General features: G+C 40.7%; 1 protein-coding gene across 25 annotated transcripts in view; it reads left to right on the forward strand.

The window, feature by feature from the left end:
* Window positions 1-22,614, forward strand: part of UTRN (utrophin) — a 478,862-nt gene that overhangs the window by 99,126 nt on the left and 357,122 nt on the right. For all 25 annotated transcript variants that reach the window (XR_011502522.1, XR_011502525.1, XR_011502539.1 and 22 more), the window contains 3 exons: window positions 5,539-5,600; window positions 20,952-21,044; window positions 22,273-22,350. Coding sequence is in view for 22 of the 25 variants with exons in the window: in XM_070506675.1 (XP_070362776.1) it covers window positions 5,539-5,600; window positions 20,952-21,044; window positions 22,273-22,350 (233 nt within the window). In the remaining 3 variants the exon portion in view is untranslated. The remainder of the gene's footprint in view (window positions 1-5,538; window positions 5,601-20,951; window positions 21,045-22,272; window positions 22,351-22,614) is intronic.

Here is a 22,614-nt window from a genome sequence, read left to right on the forward strand (position 1 = left end):
CTTGATTTATGGTACCAACCAACTGCGTTATGTGGGATAAGCTCCTGAAATGTCTGGTCCCAGGATGGGGTTCCATCAGGTGCCTTATTATATGCCTTCCTGCTCTTATTCTAGGATAGTAAGGTGGGTAGTTTTGGGGGGTTATGTTGGTTCTCAGTAGGAACAAACATTTTCCTTTAATGCTGAAAATGATGGAAATTCTATCTATTTCCAAATGGGGCTATGGACTTTCTGAAACTGAAGCGCTCCAGAATTTATGCGTTTAGGCAGAGATTGGATGGGCCGATTGGGCAGAGCATGTGTTTGCTTAAAGACATTAATTTCCAAACAATCTATATTTTCTTACAAAAACATTTTTTGAGCATATGTTTCTAACTCTGTACTCTTCATCCTTTTTGTGGGTGTAGACAGTTTTCAAGATTGAAAACTTTCTGCAGTTTAGATTACTTTAGATTTATTGTTCTGCTCTCATTCCATGCTGCAGTCCTCTGTGTTTTCTCATAGATACACAGTTGTTTTTATTAAATATCCTCTTTTTTGTTACATTTTGAGTCTGAGCCCGAAATGAAGGTGGTATTGTTCTGTCTATTCTGTCTTATTCTATCTAGAATGCCCTCCTTCTTATTTTTGCATGAACCGGACTTCATCTGTCCTTCAAGATATATATATATATGTAATTTAAACATTTTATTGGGGCTGGCCCCATGGCCAAGTGGTTAAGTTTGTGCACTCTGCTATGGTGGCCCAGGGTTCCTCTGGTTCAGATCCTGGACGTGGCATGGCACCACTCATCAGGCCACGTTGAGGCGGTGTCCCACGTACTACAACAGAAGGACCCACAACTAAAATATACGACTATGTACTTGGGGGATTCGGGGAGAAAAAGAGGAAAGAAAAAAAAAAAAAGAGGATTGGCAACAGTTGTAGCTCAGGTGCCAATCTTTAAAAAAAAAAAATTTTTATTGAGGCTTTTTTTTTTTTAAGATTTTGGTGAGGAAGATTGGCCCTGAGCTAACATTTGTTGCTAATCCTCCTCTTTTCTTTTCTTCTCTCCAAAGCCGCACCACGTAGTTATATATCCCAGTTGTAAGTCCTTCTAATTCTTCTATGTGGGATGTCGCCACAGCATGGCTTGATGAGCGGTGTGTAGGTCTGTGCCCAGGATCCCAACGGGTGAACCCTGGGCTGCCAAAGTGGAACAGGTGAACTTAACCACTATGCAACCAGGCTGGCCCCCAAGATATGTTTTAAATGCCCTTTTTCCCCATGAGTCTCTCTTTAACCTCCTCCTGCTTAGAAGTGCGTTGAACTTGCAAGGAGTCGGTAGGCCTGCCTCTTGGTGACTCTGCCCCTTGTGTGGTAGGTGACACTGGGCAGTTCATTTAGCTTTTGTCCCTGGGTCTCAGCCTTCTTACTTGAAAAGTGGAGTTCTTTTCCTCTTCTCACTTCTGCCGTGTCCACTTTCCCCAAAGGGACCATCACTTTGCTGTTTGCTTTTTGCAGAGTGAAGTGAAAGTCTGTTTTAAATACAATTTTTAGCTTTAATAATGTCAAAGTGTAAATGTGATACACTTATAAAAATATCGTTTGGAATGTTAATTACCTAAAATCCTTGTATGTTTAGGTAGTTTTGACAGTTTTGAAAAGCACTTTCTTACTCCTAAGGTTTTTCAGGTCCTCTGGGGCTGTCAGATTTGAAACAAACGCAGGGAGTTTAACTGCCTGCTTGAGTGCTGTCTGTCTCCTCTTGTCTCTGTCTCTTTGCTTACATATTTATAGTATTTTACACATTATTACATAATACTTGTTTCTGGATGACATTTAATACATATTTTTTGAACGAATAAATTGGTGGTGTTCAGAGATCAACAAGTTGGGTATGAGAAAGCAGGAGGAGCATGACATGACTGAGCCTTAGTAACAGATGTATTTTGAGCTTGCACATCCAGTCCCCAGAAAAAGAAGTGGGAATGTGGTCTGAGATGCTCTCATTGCTTCCAAAACACTGTCTTTTGCTAGTGAGAAACTGGCTTTCTAGGGTGTGTTAAATTTTGTGAAAGCAAGGCTTTAATAAGGTCAATCCAAGTTTTAAATCATCCAACAAGACATTTCTATTTTGGCTTAAAGGCTAGTAATTTCTTTTCTGAATAGCTGCATTTGATGGAACTCAGGTTGTTGCCAGCCAATTGGACGCTCTTCACTTGCTTTGAAAGATGTGCTAGAGGATAATGCTTTTTCTCTAATAGTAGTAGAGTTTGAAGGGTGGCATACATGTTCCTAAGACTTGTGTGTTTCCATAGGGGAAACGACTCTTAATTTCTCTGTCAGACTTCCAGTTTAGGATTTAAATTGCGATTTGTTGCTAAATTCTGCTAAAAGAATTTTTATGTATTTGAGCTGGTGAACTGAAAAAAATGTGGAAATAGTTTCCTTGAAGTTTTATCAGACAGTTTTGTTGATTTTTCTTGCCTCACTTCTCTTACTCATCACAGAAATAAAATTCCAGGCTGGGCGGCAGCGAAGGCCCGTGGATCTGTGTGAGCATGTCAAAAGCATTTTAAGAAGAGCAAAATATTTAGAGGAAGAATTTGGAAAATCAGCCTTAAGGGATTTAACACATTTTTCTTCTCCTAATTCAGTCCTGTGTTTGTCCCTAATGGAGAAAGGTCATTAATGGGTAAGATTTACTAAGCCGGGAAAGGCTTTCAGAAACTAAAGCTTTTTTCTAAAATCCAAATCTAAAGAAAACACTTGTTTGGAAACCTGGAAGATATATTTAGAGTGTAAATTATACTCACATATATAAATAATACATATATAAATAATCTAGTTAAATGTAAGGTTGTGATGTCTGCTTGTACATGTTTATTTGGGAGAGATGAAAATAAATAATTGGCTTGATAATGGAGAGTTAAACAAATTTGGGACTCTTGAAATTCTGTATAAATTTCTAGGAAGGCCCAGTGATTGATGAGAATAGCATGACATAGATTTTTAGTTGTCCTGCTACCACTTTGCTAGCATATTTTCACCTCCTGAAAGAGACCTGGGCCACGGCTGTTACCTTAATTGTTGTGGTATGGAGGGCAGTTCTGTACTAGTTAGTGTTCCAAATTTGTTACATTTTTAATCCCATAATTGAAAAGCCACAGGCTAATTCCTGTTCTTTTACTGAATTCCTGTGTGGTAGAAAATAAGAGGTGTGTGTCTCTGCAAAAAGGGGCATATGGCCTAAAGGCTTATTGAAATGTGAACCCCTTTTTTTCTCTTGAACTGTATCAGGAAAATGAATACAGAAGAGTATTTCTAAATTTTGGAGTATTTTGAAAAGTTTGCATGCTGGACAATTTATCTTTTATAAGCCAATACTTTATTTCATATCAGCTACTTAGACTCATACTAAGACTTTCATTTGACCCAAAGATCAAAGACTAGTATAGAAACATGACCTTGGTAATTTTTATAAACATTTCTGTATGGTGGGAGTCAATTTTTAAAATTTAATTTCATTCTGTATGTGATAAAGTTGAAAGGTCTTATTTTTCATTTGGTAAGGTGACAGGCACTCATTTCTTTGTTCACTCTGTATCTGAGGAACTTATACAGTATTAGAATTTTAATATGTTTTTGAAAATAAGAAGGTTAAATGCTCAGAAAAGGGGTTAAGAAAAAATAAAATGCGCTAATATTTATCCTTTTGTATTTCCCCCATTTTTATGGTAAAAAAATATTTGAGATGTATGAATGTTATGAAATTAAGAGAATTTAATATTTATGACCTTTATACATATTTTTGTTCTTAGCAGTAAAGAATAATAGATATGGCAAAGTTTACAAAAATAATCCTTTTTAAGATAGTGGGACGAATGATTGGATTTTCCAAGTGCTCTGAAAACTGATTTTTAATATCACATTCATATTGGTGGGCTGCTGTCGTGTGCTCTGCAGGTTGACATGTGTGGCTGCTGTATATTCTTCATATAGTCTCAGTTCTGTCCTTTTTGGGTGTGATAGTCAAGGCGGGAACATTCCGAGTGTGCGAGCAAGTCGTCTTGGTTAATGAGTGACTTAAATGTGGCATTGATCAGATGCTAGAAAGCCTGAGATTGAGGCCAATGATGACTGCACTGTCCTTTCTGGAAGGAAGGCCACTTCTCAGCACAGTTCACATAGCGAAGTTTCTTAGCTGTTTTGTTTCTCATCCACTTGTCCCCTTGGTGTCTCGGAGTTTGGTCTTCCAGTTACCTGTTTGGATCTGTGAAAGTGCCCTGTTTTCTGGAGCTGTAGCTATATTTATTCCAGGAATGACTTTTTAATTATAAACTCTCATTCCAGAAGGGAACAAGGACCAAGGGTACCAGGAACTTGGTGAAGTAGTGGGGGAGCTTCTTGTGTTGCTGGTAGAGCTGAGTGAGGAGGTTGTGAAGGAGCCCTAGGCAATCGACGCATGGAGGCCAGAGCACCCTTGGACCTCCTCTGTTGTAATGATGCTCTGAGGACGTGGGAGGTTGCCGGGCAGGATGGACGGTCCTGGGACAGGCAGTGTGTATTTATTTGCAGATAGGACCACAGCTGTCTGCACTGTTCCAAATACTCCTTGGGCAGCTTTCAGAACTGCTTAGAGATTGTTAACATGCCGTTCCTCGTAGGCTGTAAGCCAACAATGACTTGCTGGCTGTAATGGAGAATGGGGAGCAGTTGAAGAGGATACGGTTAGAAGGAACAGACAGGGTAAAATGGATCTTGGTCTGCCTTGTTCACACATATCATGTGGCCTATTTGGTTCTAAAGCCCTTTGATCTTTTTGTTATTTTATGTGGCTTCCTTATATCTAACTAAATCAGTCTGCCCATCTTCAAGAAGTTCAGGGTGGTTTAGTTTTTCAAGGTCAGTTTTCATTTGTTGTAGCTTGGAAGATGAATTTGTAATCCAAACCAAAGTTTGTCATTTAAAAAAAAAAAACTGCTCTGATTTCTCTACTTGTAAAATATGTAGACCTCGTCATGTCAATCTGACTACAGGAAAACGGGTTATGGAATTGACTATAAACCTTATACTAGTTTTGTTCTGGAGGGTGTAGGACTTACACGAAAACGAGGGAAGTCATGAGTGCCCTAAAACTAAGAAGTTTTGAATGGATAACTGATTTTTGTTGGGAACATGCTAACGGTTTTATCATGCTGAAATTGTACTTAAACAAAATGCTGCAGAAAGTGTTGCATATAATACTTTGAAAGCCAGGCCCTGGTTCTATCCCACCAACGTGGATTCAGTGGCTGGGGGCAATATGCCGAGGGGGAGGGAGCCATCCCTTGAGAAGGTGTCTGAGCTCCCTCTGCTCCAGGCGTTAGCAGGCTCCTTAACTGCTGAACTTGTCATCCGTCACATTCCTCGTTAGCTGTGGATCGCTGTGCCTCATGAACTCTACCGATAGGACTATTTTAAAGTCTCTAGGATGGAGATGATCTTATTTAGCACCCTTACTAAAGGTACAAACTCTCATATTTTTTCCCTTCTCTCTCCTTTTCCCTCCCACAGATGAACACAATGATGTGCAGAAGAAAACTTTCACCAAATGGATAAATGCTCGATTTTCGAAGGTAATGGAAACTTTCAAAAATTCTAAGCTGATTCAAGTGCCTCACTCTGATGGGTGGAGTTTAGTTGGAAGTGCAGTGAATTTTTCTCATGAAATACGACCTAACGGAAATCTTCGAAGTATGCAGATACATTTATTTTTCCTTGATTCTCTTCAATAATGTGTTTAAGTGGAAATTCTGGTGTCAGCAGGTCCGGGTGTGAACACGTTCATGGTATACACAGCTCTTTATTTTCACCTGGCTGTCTCTGGGGATCAAGTCAGTGGTTTGCTACTTTTGACTCTGTGAATCCTGGGTACATTTAGGAAGTAAATATATTATTGGGAAAATTTTGTGATTGTTTAGCTAAAAAGATGAGCATTTCATTTTGCCTGGTTAGAATCAAATTGTTATCATTCAGGCAGCCTTTCTCCCCTGTGCAGAAATGTTTTTGGATTTTCATACTTGTGATGTGGCTAATGTTTATCTGCCCTGTGGTTCTTTCCTTGTGAGCTCCTCGCTTCTTTCCATGAAGATCTGTTCTTTCTCAGCTTTTCTAACTACTTGGAACATCATCAATGTTTTGATTGGTATTTTTTTAAGGACAGAGCATGCTGCAGAGAGGAATTGGTGTCCTGTTTTCAAACTTGTTCTAATATAATTGTCCATTGGTTATTGAAGGTGGAGTTCTGTCCTCTAAGTCTGAGATGGGAGAAGAATTTTCAGGTTAATGGATCTTAGGACATCGCTATAGCAAGATGAAAAATAAAGGTTTCTCAGAGAAACACCATTCTGGTGTTTTAAATAGTATGAAAGGTATTTTACTTAAGTTATTTTTCAAAATTTCCTTTTGAGAAGGTTGCAAAGGTCAGGAAAATAAATATGGTTATTTCTTTGAGGCAAAATGAGAATGTTTTAGGATTCCTTTGAGTAGCCGTGCAGTTTAAAAACTGCTCCACATCCCAATATTTACAGTTGATTATTTGATGGCAATGTATTTTTAGGTTTTGCAAGTTTTTGTTGAGGGATATTTTGTCTTGCCTCAGAGAATGTAAGGAATGTGAAAACTGTCTGACTTTGACAGAAGGGTCAATGATATAGAAGTGCTTGCCTAATTGGTGGTTTTATGTGTAAGATTATTCCAAAGTAGACAGGTGTTTTTGGTAGATTTTGATGTGTTTTGTTCTAGAGAAACATGTAACATCTGGATCCTTTGGACTTGACATTATACAAAACTTGCGAAGCATCCATCAGCGTGTGCTTTGCACTATTGTTTTAGCCATTGGAGGGCCTGCAAATGAGGTGTTTTATCCCACGTGTGAGGTTATCCATCCTGGTTATTACTGAGGATAAATAATATGGTCATTTTCTAGATACAGAAAGTTAAACAGACCTAGTTTTCAGCTTAATTTAGTCATAGGGGAAGAATTATCTTAGAACTGGTTTTGAAGATCGATTTGCAAGCTTCATAGACTTGTGTTTAGGGAACATTTGAAACGGGGTGAATTACTTTTGTCCCTATTCAGGAGAGTGGAGAGAAGTAGACAGTACCATAGGACACAGAAGGAGGGAGAGTGAAATAGAGAGACAACTGAGAGAGCATAATTGAAAATGTTTCACCTTATCAGTATTGCCACGAATTTGGCTCAGGCAAGACGATCCCTTGACAGTGCATGGCAGACGTTGAACTGGAGCTTCACCCAGCGGATCTGCTTCTTTTCTGGGTTTAGAGCCATTAGCGATGTGTGTGAGGTCAGTTGCAAAGCTCAACCTTGAAGTCATACTGCCCAAGTCTCCTCCTTCGCTTTAAGCTTTAAAAATACCCGCGTTACGGTTACTCTCCCCTGACTTCCTTTCCTGAGGGTTCACAGTGTCTGTTGATCATTTGAGTCATGCACCTGAATTCTCTCAAGAAATACCTCAGCGTTTATCACGGGTCGTTGATGTCTTTAAAAAGACTTCAAATAACAATGAACTTGATATTTAAATTTGTACATTTATAATATATATATTATTTTGTAATACTAAACAAGAGCTTTAAGTCCCATGTAAATTATTTGCCCCAGGAGGCTTGTGATTGTTACCAAGACAATGAAAAGACCAGGAAAAGTTAGCATTTTTAGTAACAGTTCCTGTTATGTAAACTGACACGGGAGCTAAAAGCTTGTTTTGTTTGGAGAAAAATCTCAAAAGTAGAGCTGATCCTGGAAACATTTCCTTTCGGATTGCTTCTAGTAAGAAGTCAAAGTCTAGAAGGAAATTTGGATGGGTCTAGAACAAATGCATCAAAGAAATTATGAATATTTGGATATAATGAGATGGTGGGCTCATGGCAGTGACACTAAACTTCATCCACATTTTTTTCTTTCCTCTGACCGTCTTAAGTCCGGAAGTCAGACTGCTTGCACACTGGCGATCCAGAAAGGGAGTAACAGTTCTAGACTGGGAGATTGCCATAAATGCCCCCCGAGACTTCACTCTCGCTGAGCAGGGGTAATGTTGCATTTGGGCCTGGTGTCACTAGCACAGGAAAAAACATCCTGTTGAAGGGAATGAATTTTATTTCATTTCTTTTTAATCCGTGTCCTTTAATACTGTGGTGGACTTTAAAATATAATTGTTGATTGAGTCGGCTTCTTCCCTGCGTTGTGGGTCCCTCTACAGAGCAATAGGGCCCCTGTGCTGAGAAATTCAAGCAGACCCTGATGGCATCTTCTGCCAGTTAAGGATTTGTTTTAAATTCTTTCCCTGGACATTTCCTTCATGGCCCGGTCCGCAGCCAAAGTCTCAAATACCAAATCTTGTTGATTCCACTGCCACACATATTCAACCTTGTCCATTTCTCTCCATTTTTACTGACATCTTCTTTTCCCTGGTCACTATTATCTGACTTAGGAAAGATTGTAAAAGACTTTAAGATGGGCAAAAAGATTAGCGGGAGTCCCGTCAGCTCAGCCACCCGGGTTATCTGCCCTCCATTATCTTCGAGCTGTTGTACAACTGGTGAGTTGTAGAAAACAGATAATAATGCAAATGATTCTCATCCAGAAAAATGCAAAATAGTTGGAATGCAATTGATGATCGCCCCTTGGATAGACTTGTTTTGCATCTATTGTCAATTTATTTCAGCTTTCCTTTATTGCATATTTATGTGGTTTTTGAATTCTTATTTAAACCGGTTGTTAATACTTTACTGGTTCCCTCCTTAATTAATGAGTTAAAGTCTTTGACACACATTAATGTTACATTTCTATGAAATTCATGACTTTACCTTTTCTTGAAAATTACCCCTGAGCACGTGGACCACTGTAATAATCTGCCAACTGGTTCTTCCTTTCCAGGCTTCACCTCGCCCATGGTCTTTCCTCTTTTCACAGAGTAGCTGCAGGAATCTTAAAGTGTAAGCCTAAATACCTCTTTATCTTCAGTAAAATCTTTCAGTGGCTGCCCATGGTTCTTACTTGACTTTTAAGGCTGTAGGTAGTTGCCCCCCAATCTACTCCTAATTTCATTTTACTTTGCTCTCTCACCCCCTCATTACTCTCTAGCCACATTGTCTGTGCCCCCTACCCCATAGGTCTTCCCGTGGCTTTCACACCTGTGCCTTCCTCCATCTTTTCCTGGCTGACCTCTCTTCCTCTTTCTTGCTGGAGCTTAAATGTCACTTCTCCAACGACACCTTTTCCAAGCTCCCAGAGTGGGGTAGATACGCTCTATACTGTGAAAGTGTTATTGTTTGCAGCACTTGTCATAATTGTAATGGAAATAATTGCATCATAAAATGTGTCCCTTCTCTAACAGACAGTGGTATGTTCCACGGGTGCAGGGATTGTCTGCTTTGTCGCTGGCACGACTTCTGGCATGTAGTAAGCACCCAGTGAGTATTTATAGGCTTAATAAATAAATGAATGACAATGACAGAAGCATGCATTTAAGTGCCTAAGAATATATCCACAAACCATTGCGAGGTGGTTGGATTGGAAAGAGGTAGGAGTGTGAAATTGAGTGCAAAATGGCGTAAATTGTGTTATTTCATGGATATGACTTTTTTATTTGCAAAAATAAACCAGTCCAGCTATGCTAAGTTTCCATATTTACCTGGTTTCTTGGAGTGTGCTGGAAAGATTGTTAAATCTCCATTTGGATTTAATACATATGATTCTCTTTTGCTTACTGGATAGGATTCTTCAAATAGGATCTACCTGCTAAACTCACGGTGAAGAAAAATGAGATTTAAAATTTAAAATCAGCTCAGTTTATTCCTTGGTAAGGGATTTGGTAAAGAGCTTGAGAATATTGAATAATATGAATCTAAAATCATCTTCTGATTTTGAACTATGGGGAAATACGATAGCTGAGACAGCATTCACTATAAATATACATTCTTTTTGCTGAAAGTCCTTGTTAATATGCCAGAGAGTACACGATGCTTTGAATTTGGGTGTCCTGAGAAGTCATACAGTGTAGAAAAACATGACTGTTGGATTTTGCAAAGTTATGAAGAGCTCAGAAGAAAATGATTATCTAAAGGAGCTAAGAGTTAGGAAATTAAACAGTTATACGTGAATGTGCTGCTCATTTATTTATGACCTCGGGCAAATTATTAGCCAATTTTTTCAGGTCACTTGGTTTTTATTCCTTTAGCTATAAAACGTACTTGATCATAATTACTAGCCTCATATTGCTAAGAAATATTGAGGCCTTATTGTGGAACATTATAGGGGATTATAATTAGTTAGACATGCTAAATTAAAACCCTATCAGATGCCCCCAATTTGTGGTATCCATGTTCTGTGCTATACATACAATTTAAAGCAGAAATGGAAAAAAGGTTTGGCCCAGTACGCCCTCTTTATTCCCCTGTCTGCTGGGTAAAGCTGGAGTGTCCTGCTCCCTCTGATTTAAGTCTCTGGTTTGTTCCTGGGTTGGTCTCCTGAGGGAGGCAGCAAGGCCTCATTGCTTGGCTGTTGGAAGTTTCTCCTGACTTTCAGCCTGCATGGCTGACGTTCAGAGCTGCTGCTCATCTGGCAGAGCTGAGATGTACAAATGGCAGAAGCTCTTTATCAGTTTGGTGAGGGGATTCTCAAAAGAGGCTTAACAAATAAAGGTTAGGTAGAGAATATGCAGACTTAAGAATGCTAAACTTCAGTTTAAGCAGATTTCTGCTTTTCCCTTTTCTTTGTTTTTGAGGAAGATACGCCCTGAGCTAACATCCCCCACCAATCCTCCTCTTTTTGCTGGGGAAGATGGGCCCAGAGCTAACGTCTGGGCCCATCTTCCTCTACTTTATATGTGGGATGCCTGGCACAGCGTGGCTTGATCAGTGGTGCATAGGTCCACACCTGAGATCCAAACCAGTGAACCCTGGGCTGCTGAAGCGGAGCGTGTGAACTTAACCTCTTGGCCACCAGGCTAGCCCCGTGCTTTTCCCTTTTCAAAGACAAAGATGAGCTAAGTTTCCCTGTAGTTACTATTCCAAAGTTGAAATTTAAATTGATAGAATATCAAAGAGGCAGTCTGTGAAACGTTTTTCGTAGACTTCATGTGAATAGCTTTTCAAATATTTCCTTTTGGAGACAGGGGTACATTGCTCTCGGTGTCCTGGGGTTTTCTCCTTTGTTCATGTTAGAAATTGATGGGCACAAAAATAGAAGCGGGAAAAGATGTGTAGGGAGGTTGCAGAGGAGAAGGCAACAAAAGCAGCCTGGAGATGCTCAGTTGTCTTTTTGGTATTGTGAAGGACACTGTGCAGGCTCCCTTGTGTGATGATAAATAGCACCTGTAGTAGAGATTTGAGCTTGAGAGTTACACATTGGGTTTACCATTGATTTATTTTCTTGAAAATGTATATGGCAGCTCAACTAATAGTCTTAGGGGCCATAACCATTCAAGTGGCTCCTTAAGGAGTTTCAATTAATGTCTATTCACCAAGTCTTCTGAAAAGCAAACAATAAGATATGCATTCTGTATTCCTAAACTGCTTCCAGAAATGTTTCGGCTGTCTTATATAAGTTTATTTGTTTTTATCGTTTGTTTTCATTCAGTTTGATTTTTTGTTTGTTTGTTTGTTTTGGTTCCAAACATTACACTTGCAAAATGACTTTCATCTGGTTGCTGTGGTTAAACGTTAAAAAAAAAAAATTAAATATTTATGTTTAATTAAAAATTTAAATATTATTCAACATACCGTGGTTGGCACATATTGAGTACTTAATAACTACTGTTTCGTACATATTGAGTACTTTTTTTTACTTAATAAAAAATTAAATATTATTTAACATGCTGTGTTTTGTACGTATTGATTGAGTCTACTAGTGTTTTTAATTGTTAAACAAATTTGGTAGTATATGCTCAGTCCTTGTAATTGGTGATCAATTTTGAGATTGATCTGCTGAGAGGAGGTGACTTTTCACCCTTCACCTGGAAAAAGGTGAGCAGAGCCCCCTTCCTCGTGCTTTTCCCTGCAGCTCGTGAGGCCCCACCACCTCCACCCTCAGAGATGGGTGCTGGCGGGTGCAGGGATGGGTGGGCCTAAGCCAGTGCGGGCCAGTGAGCTGTGAAGACTGTTGAAGAGGTGATGGTTTTGGGGGAAAGAAGCTCTTTCTGCTCAACAGAGCTAGGAGACACCGGCCCCGTGTGCAGCTGCACCTGGCCTAGGCAGCCTTTAGCTCCAGTTGCTGCAGGTGACCAACCACCAACCGCGAAGGGAGCAAGACCGGGGGTGGGGGTTGACGTTGTTTTTGTTTTCCCTGTCGGGGAAATAAAAAATTCTGCGAACAAAAAGACCTCTATTCAATATGGAATATGGAAACGATAGTTTATTATTGAGTGTGCAGCTCAGACTAGATGCATGCGGGCAGTCGCTGAAAGGCTAGACAGGCTGGACAGAATTTCACACAAATAAACAGTAAAGTGAAAGAAAGAACAGTGGGTGCTTATCTCCTGGTGAGACAAATGGGTGCTCCTTGTGCTGTCTCCTGTTCACCTTCTGAGACCCCGGAGTTAGTTCTGAGGTCTTGTTATCTCATGTTGGAATGTTGGAGACCCAGTGATCTCATTCCCGACCAAGAGTTGGGCCTATTATGTTCTAAGGAGACACCCTGATGGGAAGGAAGGTGTGGGGCAGCTGCCTCTCCTTTATTAAACAAGGAAAGTGCCACTTTATTTATCTTTACATTATCATTATCAATGCTGTAAGTGACGCCTCGCCCTGGTCCCATGGAAGCCTGCCTTTTGAGGACCTGTGTTTTTCAGACCTTTCCACTGCTTTCCCAGTTGTGCGTATATGGAATGAGCTGTGTTGTGCATTGAGTTGGCCTGTAGACCTTGCCTGGTTTGCCTGTGGAGTCGGGGTTTATTCAGCCTGCAGATCGCGCCTGCTTATCTGTGCACAGAGTGTGCAAGTGGCCCTGCCTCTGGCTGCCAGGTGTGTGAGCCCCACTTGTGGCTCCTTATCGTCGCAGTTTAATCAGCAGTTTTATCTCACTTCCTTTGCATGCCAAAATCAAGGTAAAAATTCTCTCACTTGATGTAGGACTTTTGATTCTCTAAAAATACGATTTGATTTAGCTTGTGTTTCATATTATTTGTGAGTTTTAAGGGACACACACACTCGTTGATTTGATTACAGTGTGAACGCCCCGTAAATCAGTGCGCTGTGGTTAATGTGGCCCCAGTGTGATGACCTGAGCCACGTGTTTCTCTTGTTTCTCTCTCCTTCTTTTCTTCTCTCCTTCCAAGCAAGCTTCTCAAGGGAATCTTTTTCAATTCTTAAGAACCTTTGCTGAACGCCATGAATTCTTAGAGGGTGACTGAGAGCCCCGTGGTCACTAATTCTTTGTGACTGTAGCACATCTCGCTGGTGGTCCTTTGTCAAGGAGTTTACAGACCTCTCTTGGTGTTTCTTACGCTCATTTTGCCTTCAGTCTTCTCAGGCAAAAGCAGGCTGCTTTGTTCTTCACGATGGGGTTGAATCATAAAAGTCGTTATTAAGGATCATACAATCTTTCTTTCATTGGTTTAGCTACATACTTTATAATTGTGATGAATCTAATTTTATCAATTTGCTTGGTCTTGACTAGAGATACTATTCTTTAAAGGAAATCTATTGTTCATTTTCACAATAATACACGTTATAAAAGATCAGATAATAGAAGAAATCCAAAGAAAATTTTTTTCAAGCACTTTTAATTCCACCACCAAGAGAAAAAATATAACGTTTTTGTTGTAAAATACTTAAAAAATTATGTTTACATGTAAACGTTATAATTAACCAAAATGACATTTTACATAGTGGTCACTGATGCTTTATTGATTTTTAAGAAAATGAAGAATTACAAGAGCCAAAAAGGGTGCCATATCTGTATCAGTGCTGAGATTTGAGATTCATAAATTAAAGATTCTGGCTTTAAAAATATTAAAAGAAATATTAAGTTGAATTACTTCTTTTGAATTTTTAACATAATTAACCCCTTGCCAAAAACAATCACTCAAAAAAAAAAGAGAGACTGTAAAACTTACAATGTATTGTCAGATGCAAGGGCATCATTTTTTAATCGATCGGGGGCATCAGATTCATCTCAGACTAATTTGAGAAGAATGCAAATACGTTATGGTGTATATACCATATATGTGTGTACATATGTGTATCCATATATGCCGTATATATCCGTTTATATGATACACACACACACACACACACACACACACACACACTGTAAAGAGCCTGGATAGTAATGGAATCGTGTAGACGGCCTCAAATATTCTTCTGAAAATAGGTAGGGCACAAATAAATAGCAGAGTAGTCAAACAGTGTCAAAGGGCTCAAATTTATTTGTTTGTAAGATACCATCATCAAACATGTTAGTTGTGAAAACATTTGAGAACTTACCTTATCCACTCTTCTTATTATACAAGTTATAACTTGATTATTTGTAATGGGATTAGGTAAATCATAGGACAGATTCTGTCTTTGTACTACATCTGTGCCTTGGTGCAGATTTGGCAGAACCAAGCCAGTTCCTAAGTCCCTCTAATGTGCTCACCCTGCTGTGTGGGTGCCGCTGTTGTTGACTTCTGTTTAGACTGTGGATGCCTTGAAGGCGAGCATGGCGTTGGTCAGCCTTGACTGGTGAGTGTCAGCACAGCACACCATGCAGCGGAGGCTTCGATCAGTCTTCCAGTGGAAAACCCAGGTCCCAGTTCTGCCTCTGGTTTGTTTATTGTTGGTACAAAGAATGAGCCTTCCTCCCTTGTGAGAACTCCAAGCTGCGCTTCCTAAATTTCGCATGTTTATTCCATCTTCTATGGACTTTTTTCCTATTCCTACTACTATTGCTGCTGAAAAACCTGGCCTGTGATGCAAATCATTGTGATTTGGAGTGTTGAAGAAGGGGAGAATAATACAGTGTTAGATGAGAGAGAGGGTGGCGACCAGATCTCATGGATCTTTATTTGGAGTTTGGATTGTTTGGGCTGTAATGGGAGTCCGTCAGGTGAAAGTAGGGACATAACATGGTGTGATCTGCACCTTAAATTTAGGGTTATTCTGGCTGTTACGCAAAAGCAAAGAGATCAGTTAGCCTAGTACTGGAGGCGCGGACTAGAGAGGGACAGGTGCTGGTGGGGAGAGGTGGAACGTGTTTTTGGAGGTAGACATGAGAGGTGGGGAGTGAGTGAAAGGGAAAGAATTTGGTATGACTCCTTTGTTTTTTGGTCTGAGTGAGTATAATGATTCTGCTGGTATTTTGCGTTCAGTCATTTCCCTGGTCTATGGATGGAGTTGTGTGTGTGTGCGGCCTTTCCAGAGTTTATCAGTCCCTCAGAAGACTCACTGTTGACTAATCTTCTATTTCACCTGTGTGTGGTTATGCCCTAGGCAAAGATCGCTAATCAGTCACACTAGGATTTGGTATGCCTGTAGATGAGATTTGTTTATCTGGCACAATGGTTTAGGAAATTACAAATATCCGGAGGTTACACATATAAATTCAGATTTCCAGCTTCTTTTGCAAAACCAGAAGTCCTACCAGCAATGGGCCGAAATTCCCATATGGCCACCGTTGGCTGGAACTGAACACCAGCTGTCCCTTTCAGCCTTTAGAGCTGGCTGATTCTCCAGGTGGGATGGGGTCCATCGTTTCCTTCATTCACTTGGAGCATCACATGTGTGTGTTGGTATGTCCAGCCCAGCCCTCCCACACACCCTGGCTTCTCCTCGTGCATTGTGATCAAAGTTTGCTTCTGTCCTCTGACACTTAAATGCAGGATCTTCAGTGTCCCAGATACAGGTACTGATACTGGTACCTCTTGTCAAAATGATGGTGTTGGAACTGGTGTTAAGAGAATGCAAAGAAGTACAGGGGAAAGAGGGTAACCGGAGGGGACAGCCAAAGCTGGTCACCTGTAGCATCAATCCTCTGGAGTCATATCATGTTGCCTTTTTAGTTTTTTTAAGGTTAAATGTGACCCAAGACTTATCTGCCTTTCAAGTTCAAGATTGTCATTTGTACTATTTTGCGTTTATTGGAAAACTATGGAAACCCTCTCTTGTGCATGGGGAGGGTGGCCTGAACTTGGCATTTCTGCAGGGCCGAGAACAAAGGAGGTATTCACCAAGTATTTGTCCAATTCAATTATTAAACTGTATTCTCTCTGTCAGAGGAGTCTCTGCAAGTAAGTCTTTGCAAAGAATTAAAAATCTAAATAAGAGGTTAACTGTCAGGATGAATCAGTTTTTATTTTTATTAAATGGTGACTTCTGACATTTCCAGACTGTTTCCAGGGCGGATCCCATGTTTAGAGCCTGCGATACAAAAGCCCCAGATATCTTTAAAGCTGCGGGCTTGGAAAAGAAACAGTCTTCCGGGAGTTCATTATTTTAAATGTGCTGTATATTTTGTTGCTGTCTTTGGATAGTCATTAAATATAGCTCTGCCATGCCCCCGCCCCCTGACACATGCTGATTAAATATCTTCTTCCCTATATGGCAGTCCCGTGCCCTCATGATTCTAGTAAGCACTAACTTGAGAGTGTGGATTTGGAGCCAGATTTTGTGGTATCAAATCCTGGTTCTGCCTCTCACTTGTCATGTCACTTCTGTATCTCAGCTTCCTTACCTTAAAATACTACTGTGAAGAAACAAATAGTACATCTAAATCTCGCCGCCTCTCTCAGAACATGTCTAAGTGATCGCTATTATTAGATCTAAGAACGCATCATGCTTCCGCTAACTGCTTTTGTATGACCCGCAAGCTAAGAATGGTTTTTACATTTTTAGCTGGTTGCAAAAAATCAAAAGAAGAATAATATTTTGTGACACGTGGACATTATATGAAATTCAAATTTCAACATCCACAAATAAAGTTTTATTGGAACACAGCCGTCATTCCACTTGGCTCGTTCGTTCATGTGTTTCCTGTGGCTGCTTTCACCTTGCAACAGGGTAGAGCAGTTTTGATGGAGACCCCCTGGCCGGCAACACCTAAACTAGTGCCCTCTGGACTTTTACAAAAGGGACTTTCTGACCTCTGTGTGGTCACTCACCATCCCCATAGGTGTTACTTTCTCGGGTGGTAGGTAGACCTTGCTCTTTGCTATAGGCTGGTTCTTTCCATCCCTATCTAGAACATTCCTAAGTTGTATTTGTCAGGAATCTGTAGTATTTTGTAGTGATTGGCCATGTGTGTGGGGAGTGTGGGTGTGTTTTCTGTGTGAGTTTTGAACACGGTTTTGGATTTGCGTGAGCCCAGGTACCTTCCCTTGCTGTGTCAGTGCGGAGAGCCCTAGGCTCTATTTTCCCCTCCTCTGCCATCCTGCAGGTGTACGTGGTCCTTCTGAAGGTACCAGATGGGAGTGTACACCCATGATGCCGTCACTCAGGGGTGGAAGAGTGCTGGGAGAAGGGGACACAGCACAAAAAGTATTTGTTACTGATTGCCGTCAATATTTATCTAAACTTTGGAAACTATAGGGAAATTAAATTGTTATTGTTGTTACTGTAGGTTTTTTTGTTTTTGTTTTTAAAGAAGATAAGGGCATTGGTTGGTTATCTTTATGCGAGTGTTTGACGTCTAGAGAGACAGGACTTTGTCTCAGTCATCTTTGTTTCAGCAGAATGCTCCACAGGGAGCCTTTCTCAAAATTTTTTCCTCAAGAAACGAATGAACTGGATAAGAAAGAGAAAGAGTGTCTCATCTAGAAAAGTTAGTGTTACCTCTCAATTAATGCCTTGTACTTTGCCATCGAGCAGCAGTGGGGCTTAGAGAAGAATGTAGTGAATTAGCTGCTGAATTACTTGTCCCATGGTGCACAGGCGTGCTCTTGTATTATCGCGGTCATTATGTTTTATTTTAAAATTTTTTTTGGTGAGGAAGATTGACCCTGAGCTAACATCTATTGCCAATCTTCCTCTTTTTGCTTGAGGAAGATTGTCCCTGAGCTAACATCTCTGCCAGTCCTCCTCTATTTTATTTGTGGGGTGCCGCCACAGCATGGCTTGATGAGTGGTACACAGGTCTGCACCTGGGATCTGAACCTGCAAACCCCAGGCTGCTTAAGTGGAGCACCAACTTAACCACTACACCACTGGGCGACCCCTTCATTATTTTTGAATGAGATGTGTTGCTGTGGGTTGTCATATTCGGGAATTCGGGACTTGGAGGATCTGCTCTAGGAACTGACACTGATGTGTGCTCAGATTCAGAGCCTGCCCTCACTCTCCTGCCTGGGATGAAGAAGTGCTTATTTGTTTTAGCCCTCCTTTCACGTGTTGTTGAGATGTTATGGCACTTTTCTAACAGTAGAATCACTAAAGTTGTGCTTGTGACATGAATGGTAATGTCAACTCTTTATTGAACATCTGTCATGTTAGTTTTTGATAGATGAGCAAACAGATGCAGAAAGGCCAAGTAAGCTGGCCAGAATTATCTGGCTGGTAAGAGGCTTCTTGCCTGCAGTGAGCTCATCAATGGACTTCATAATTATTTGTAATATGGACTAATATTTACAGTTACTTTATTTTATATTATACCATTTATGTTTTGTTTATTTTTGGAAAATGGATAGTGGATTTGAGAAGGGTTAAATGCTCTCCAGACGTTATTTAGCTGCTTTGTCAGCAGGAATTCTTAAGATCCTTTTTGTGCCTAGATAGAGCCCTGTTTGTTTCTCCCATGAACTTCACCTCTGTTCTCGTCCCTTCGCTCTAAGACAGGGGTTGTCCAGCTCTCCCTGAAAGGGGATCTGGTTATTTGATGGGTATCTCGCTGAAGTGTTCTGTGGCTGGTTCACGGAGGAGGAAGGGAAGGGGAAACGAAGGACGAGCGTCGCCTCTGCTCTTTGCTCGTCATGGGAGCAGATAAGCAGTGTGTCATGTGCGAGAAGCTTCCCCTTGCTCTGCCTCCTGAAGTCCCATGTCTGGAACGTGTCTCCTGCATCGTGCAAGCGTTTGTCACTGTGATCGATGGAGATGATCTCTGTGTCCCTGACACCATTGCTGCTCATGAAAATGACAGCTAAGAGTAGAAAAGCAGCTTTGTTTCAGAGGCAAATTAGTCCTGGTTTATTCTTTACTGATTCTATGGTGAAAACTTTATCATATTGCCCGCATTTCGAGTATATGGACTATGGGAAAAGCCACGTGTTAGAAATCTTTAGTCCACTATGCATTGCACTTACTTAAAAATGTAGGAAATCAGGAGAAGAGGAAAAAAGGGATAATCCGATGTTTTAGGAAACTTCAGAATGGCTCCCTTCCCTCTCTTCCATTTCAAGCTCAGAGTAAAATTTTGCTTCATGTGATTTTATGTATTTTTTTTAAGTGAAAAATGAAGAAGATAAAATAATTATTGGTTATAAAATATCTTAATTATCGACAGGAATTAGGACTGTTAATCTCTATGGAGATTTCCTATTAGCAAGGAATAATTTGATACGACGTAATTATACAACAACATTTATTACATTGTGCTTTATGGTTTTCTGGACATTTTCACGTAGTGTTAATTATTTGATCTTTACTATAACCTGTGATTTAGAAAGCAGTTAAGTAGCCGATTTAGGTTCACCAGTTGGTTAATGGTCAAACTGGGATTCAAACTGAGGCTTCCTGACTGTCTCTGTGGTAATTGTCCTGTTGCACACAGCCCGTCATATCACACACAGACAGGAAAGGGTCTGCATGTGAATGGGGTGGGGTTTTCTAGCATCAGACACTAGAGTGTGTTTATCTGTGGAAGCAGATGCTGTTTATCAGTCAGGCATGAGAGTTTAGGAATTCTATAAGCTTTGTCATTCCAAACACTGGGCTGCTATGGACTTACATATAGAGCCAAAAGTGTCTTAATCATTCAGAAATTAATAGCTAGAAATAGAGAGCTAGCACCTAAGAGCTGAAACTGGTGACAAAATGACCTGCTTCTATAATGGAAATGCAGAAAAACATCCTCATACCATGAATGTGAAATGCAGAGATGGAGTAAGAAGCCGCACACTTTTTGTTGGCTTCTGTACCCAGGTGTTGTATACTCATTTATGTGTATATATGGATATATATATATATATATATTTTTTTTTATTTTAAAAAATTTTTTTTTAAAGATTGGCACCTGGTCTAACAACTGTTGCCAATCTTTTTTTTTTTTTTTCTGCTTTATCTCCCCAAACTCCCTCTGTACACAGTTGTATATCTTAGTTGCAGGTCCTTCTAGTTGTGGGATGTGGGACGCTGCCTCAACGTGGCCTGATGAGCGATGCCATGTCCGCGCCCAGGATCTGAACCCTGGGCCACCACAGCGGAGCGTGCAAACTTAACCACTCAGCCACGGAGCTGGCCCCATGGATATATATATATTTTTTGAGGAAGATTAGCCCTGAGGTAACATCTGCCACCAATCTTCCTCTTTTTGCTGAGGAAGACTGGCCCTGAGCTAACATCCGTGCCCGTCTTCCTCTACTTTATATGTGGGATCCCTACCACAGCATGGCTTTTTGCTAAGCGGTGCCATGTCCACACCCGGGATCTGAACCAGTGAACCCTGAACCAGTGAACCCTGAGCCGCGGAAGCGGAACATGCACACTTAACCGCTGCGCCACTGGGCTGGTCCCTACTCGTTTGTGTTTTTAATGCATCTTTTTATCATTCCTCTTCAGGAATATATGCCATAGTCAAAGCATATTGACATTATTTGCTCCCTTTCTAGGAAATAATGCAGTTTAAATCTTTCACCTTAAAACAACTGTTAGGAGATTTCAAAGTTCTCTGTATTTGTACTTCCTGTTCTTTTCATACAAGGCAAACTTGAAGAGTCTGCTGGTCATCTAGAACTTTGGAATTCTGTTCCTGAATTAACTGCTGTTTTCCTGTTTCATAGAGTGGAAAACCGCCCATCAGTGATATGTTCACAGACCTCAAAGACGGAAGGAAGCTTCTGGATCTTCTAGAAGGCCTCACAGGAACATCCCTGGTGAGAGAAGTCATCTTTGAGAACCAGGCTAATGGACTGTCTCTGGTCCTTACTGAGACTTGAAGACCCACTGGGGGTACTTACACTATGAAGGCTGAAATAGGAACTTAAAAAAAAAGTGTTTTCACGAATTCTTTGATAGAGTAATATTTTGGCTAAAAATGAGGGCTCTGTTTTTATCAAAGATAAAATTACCTTAAATATTTATTGCTCTCAGACAGCCCAGTGAAGAATTACAAAGAAGAATGGATATGTAAAGAGGGCATAATGTTTTGAATAGTAGAGAGTATAGAGACAATAACAATATAGAGATGTTATTTAACAAATATTTCAAGAAACTTGTCAAAATCTATGGCATTTATTTTTATTCAGGTTTTCAGTCTTATCTTTTTGTTTGTTTCTTCATCAAATCCCCCTCAATTACTTTATGTGTGGGGTACTCTGTATGTACACAGAAATAACTCTGCTAATAGTAGGATGCATTTTATGGGTACAAACTTTTACACTAGAGGTAGAATTACTGTAAAAAGTATAGAGAGATGGACTCATGAAAGTGAATTCCTGTCTTGCCCAAGTGTGGGGCGTTACACTCTTTTGCCTTCCAGATGGTGGGCAGGCCCTGCTGGAGAGGCTGGTCCCCCTCTCAGATAAGATTCCCTGGCCAGTGAGGCAGAAAGAAGCCACCCAGATCACCTTCCTCTGGGTGGCAATTCCTGCCTTCCCAGTGGGCCTGTGTAATGTACCTGGAACCTGGGATACGCCTCTGAGTCCTCCCTGCTCTATCCACGCCAGTGAAGGATGGAGGTGGCATGGTGCTAAATCTTTCTGCGTCCAGGCCGATTTAGATAAAGGAAGCTTTCCCCCCGAAACTTGTCATCACATTAAAATCACCAGGAAAATCTTTTAAAACCTCCAAATCCAGACTGCAGTCCATACTCACTGAGTCACGCTCGTTGGGATGGGGTCGGACAGAGGCGCTGGTACTTTCTGAAGCTCCCCTGGGGATTCCACTGTGCAGACAAGCTGAGGAACATCTTAAGATGTTGTGAGTGGGGGAATTTGGATTCTGTCAACGCTAGCCTCCACGGTGGCCTGAGCAGCCAGCCAGAGCTCCTGGCCCAGAGAGGCTGTGCATGCTGAGCTGCTGTTCCATGTACCTCTCAGTGTCAGTAATGTCAGGGATGTGGAGCGAGTCTCTGTCTCATTTGTTCTGTGTTTTGTTTTCCAGCCGAAGGAGCGTGGTTCCACCAGGGTACATGCTTTAAATAATGTCAACAGGGTGCTGCAGGTTTTACACCAGAGCAACGTAAGTTTGCACCGTGACTCAGGATTCTTCGGTGCCATCAAGGTTATTTGTATTGTGAAATCAGCCATCTGCTCTGTGCATTGGCGTCAAATGACTTTTGGAAACATTTTTCTTATGAGAAGTATTGAACCTTTTCTATGAGTGAAGGAATAGTCGTGCCTTTTCTGATTACTTTATTGATCTGTTATATAAATAATACATTTTTGAAAGTTAGGTTCACCTGATTCTCTAAAATGAAATTTCTCTTAGCATTTGTTTATTTTG

Source organism: Equus asinus, chromosome 1, assembly GCF_041296235.1.
Source record: "Equus asinus isolate D_3611 breed Donkey chromosome 1, EquAss-T2T_v2, whole genome shotgun sequence".
Lineage (NCBI taxonomy): Eukaryota > Metazoa > Chordata > Mammalia > Perissodactyla > Equidae > Equus > Equus asinus.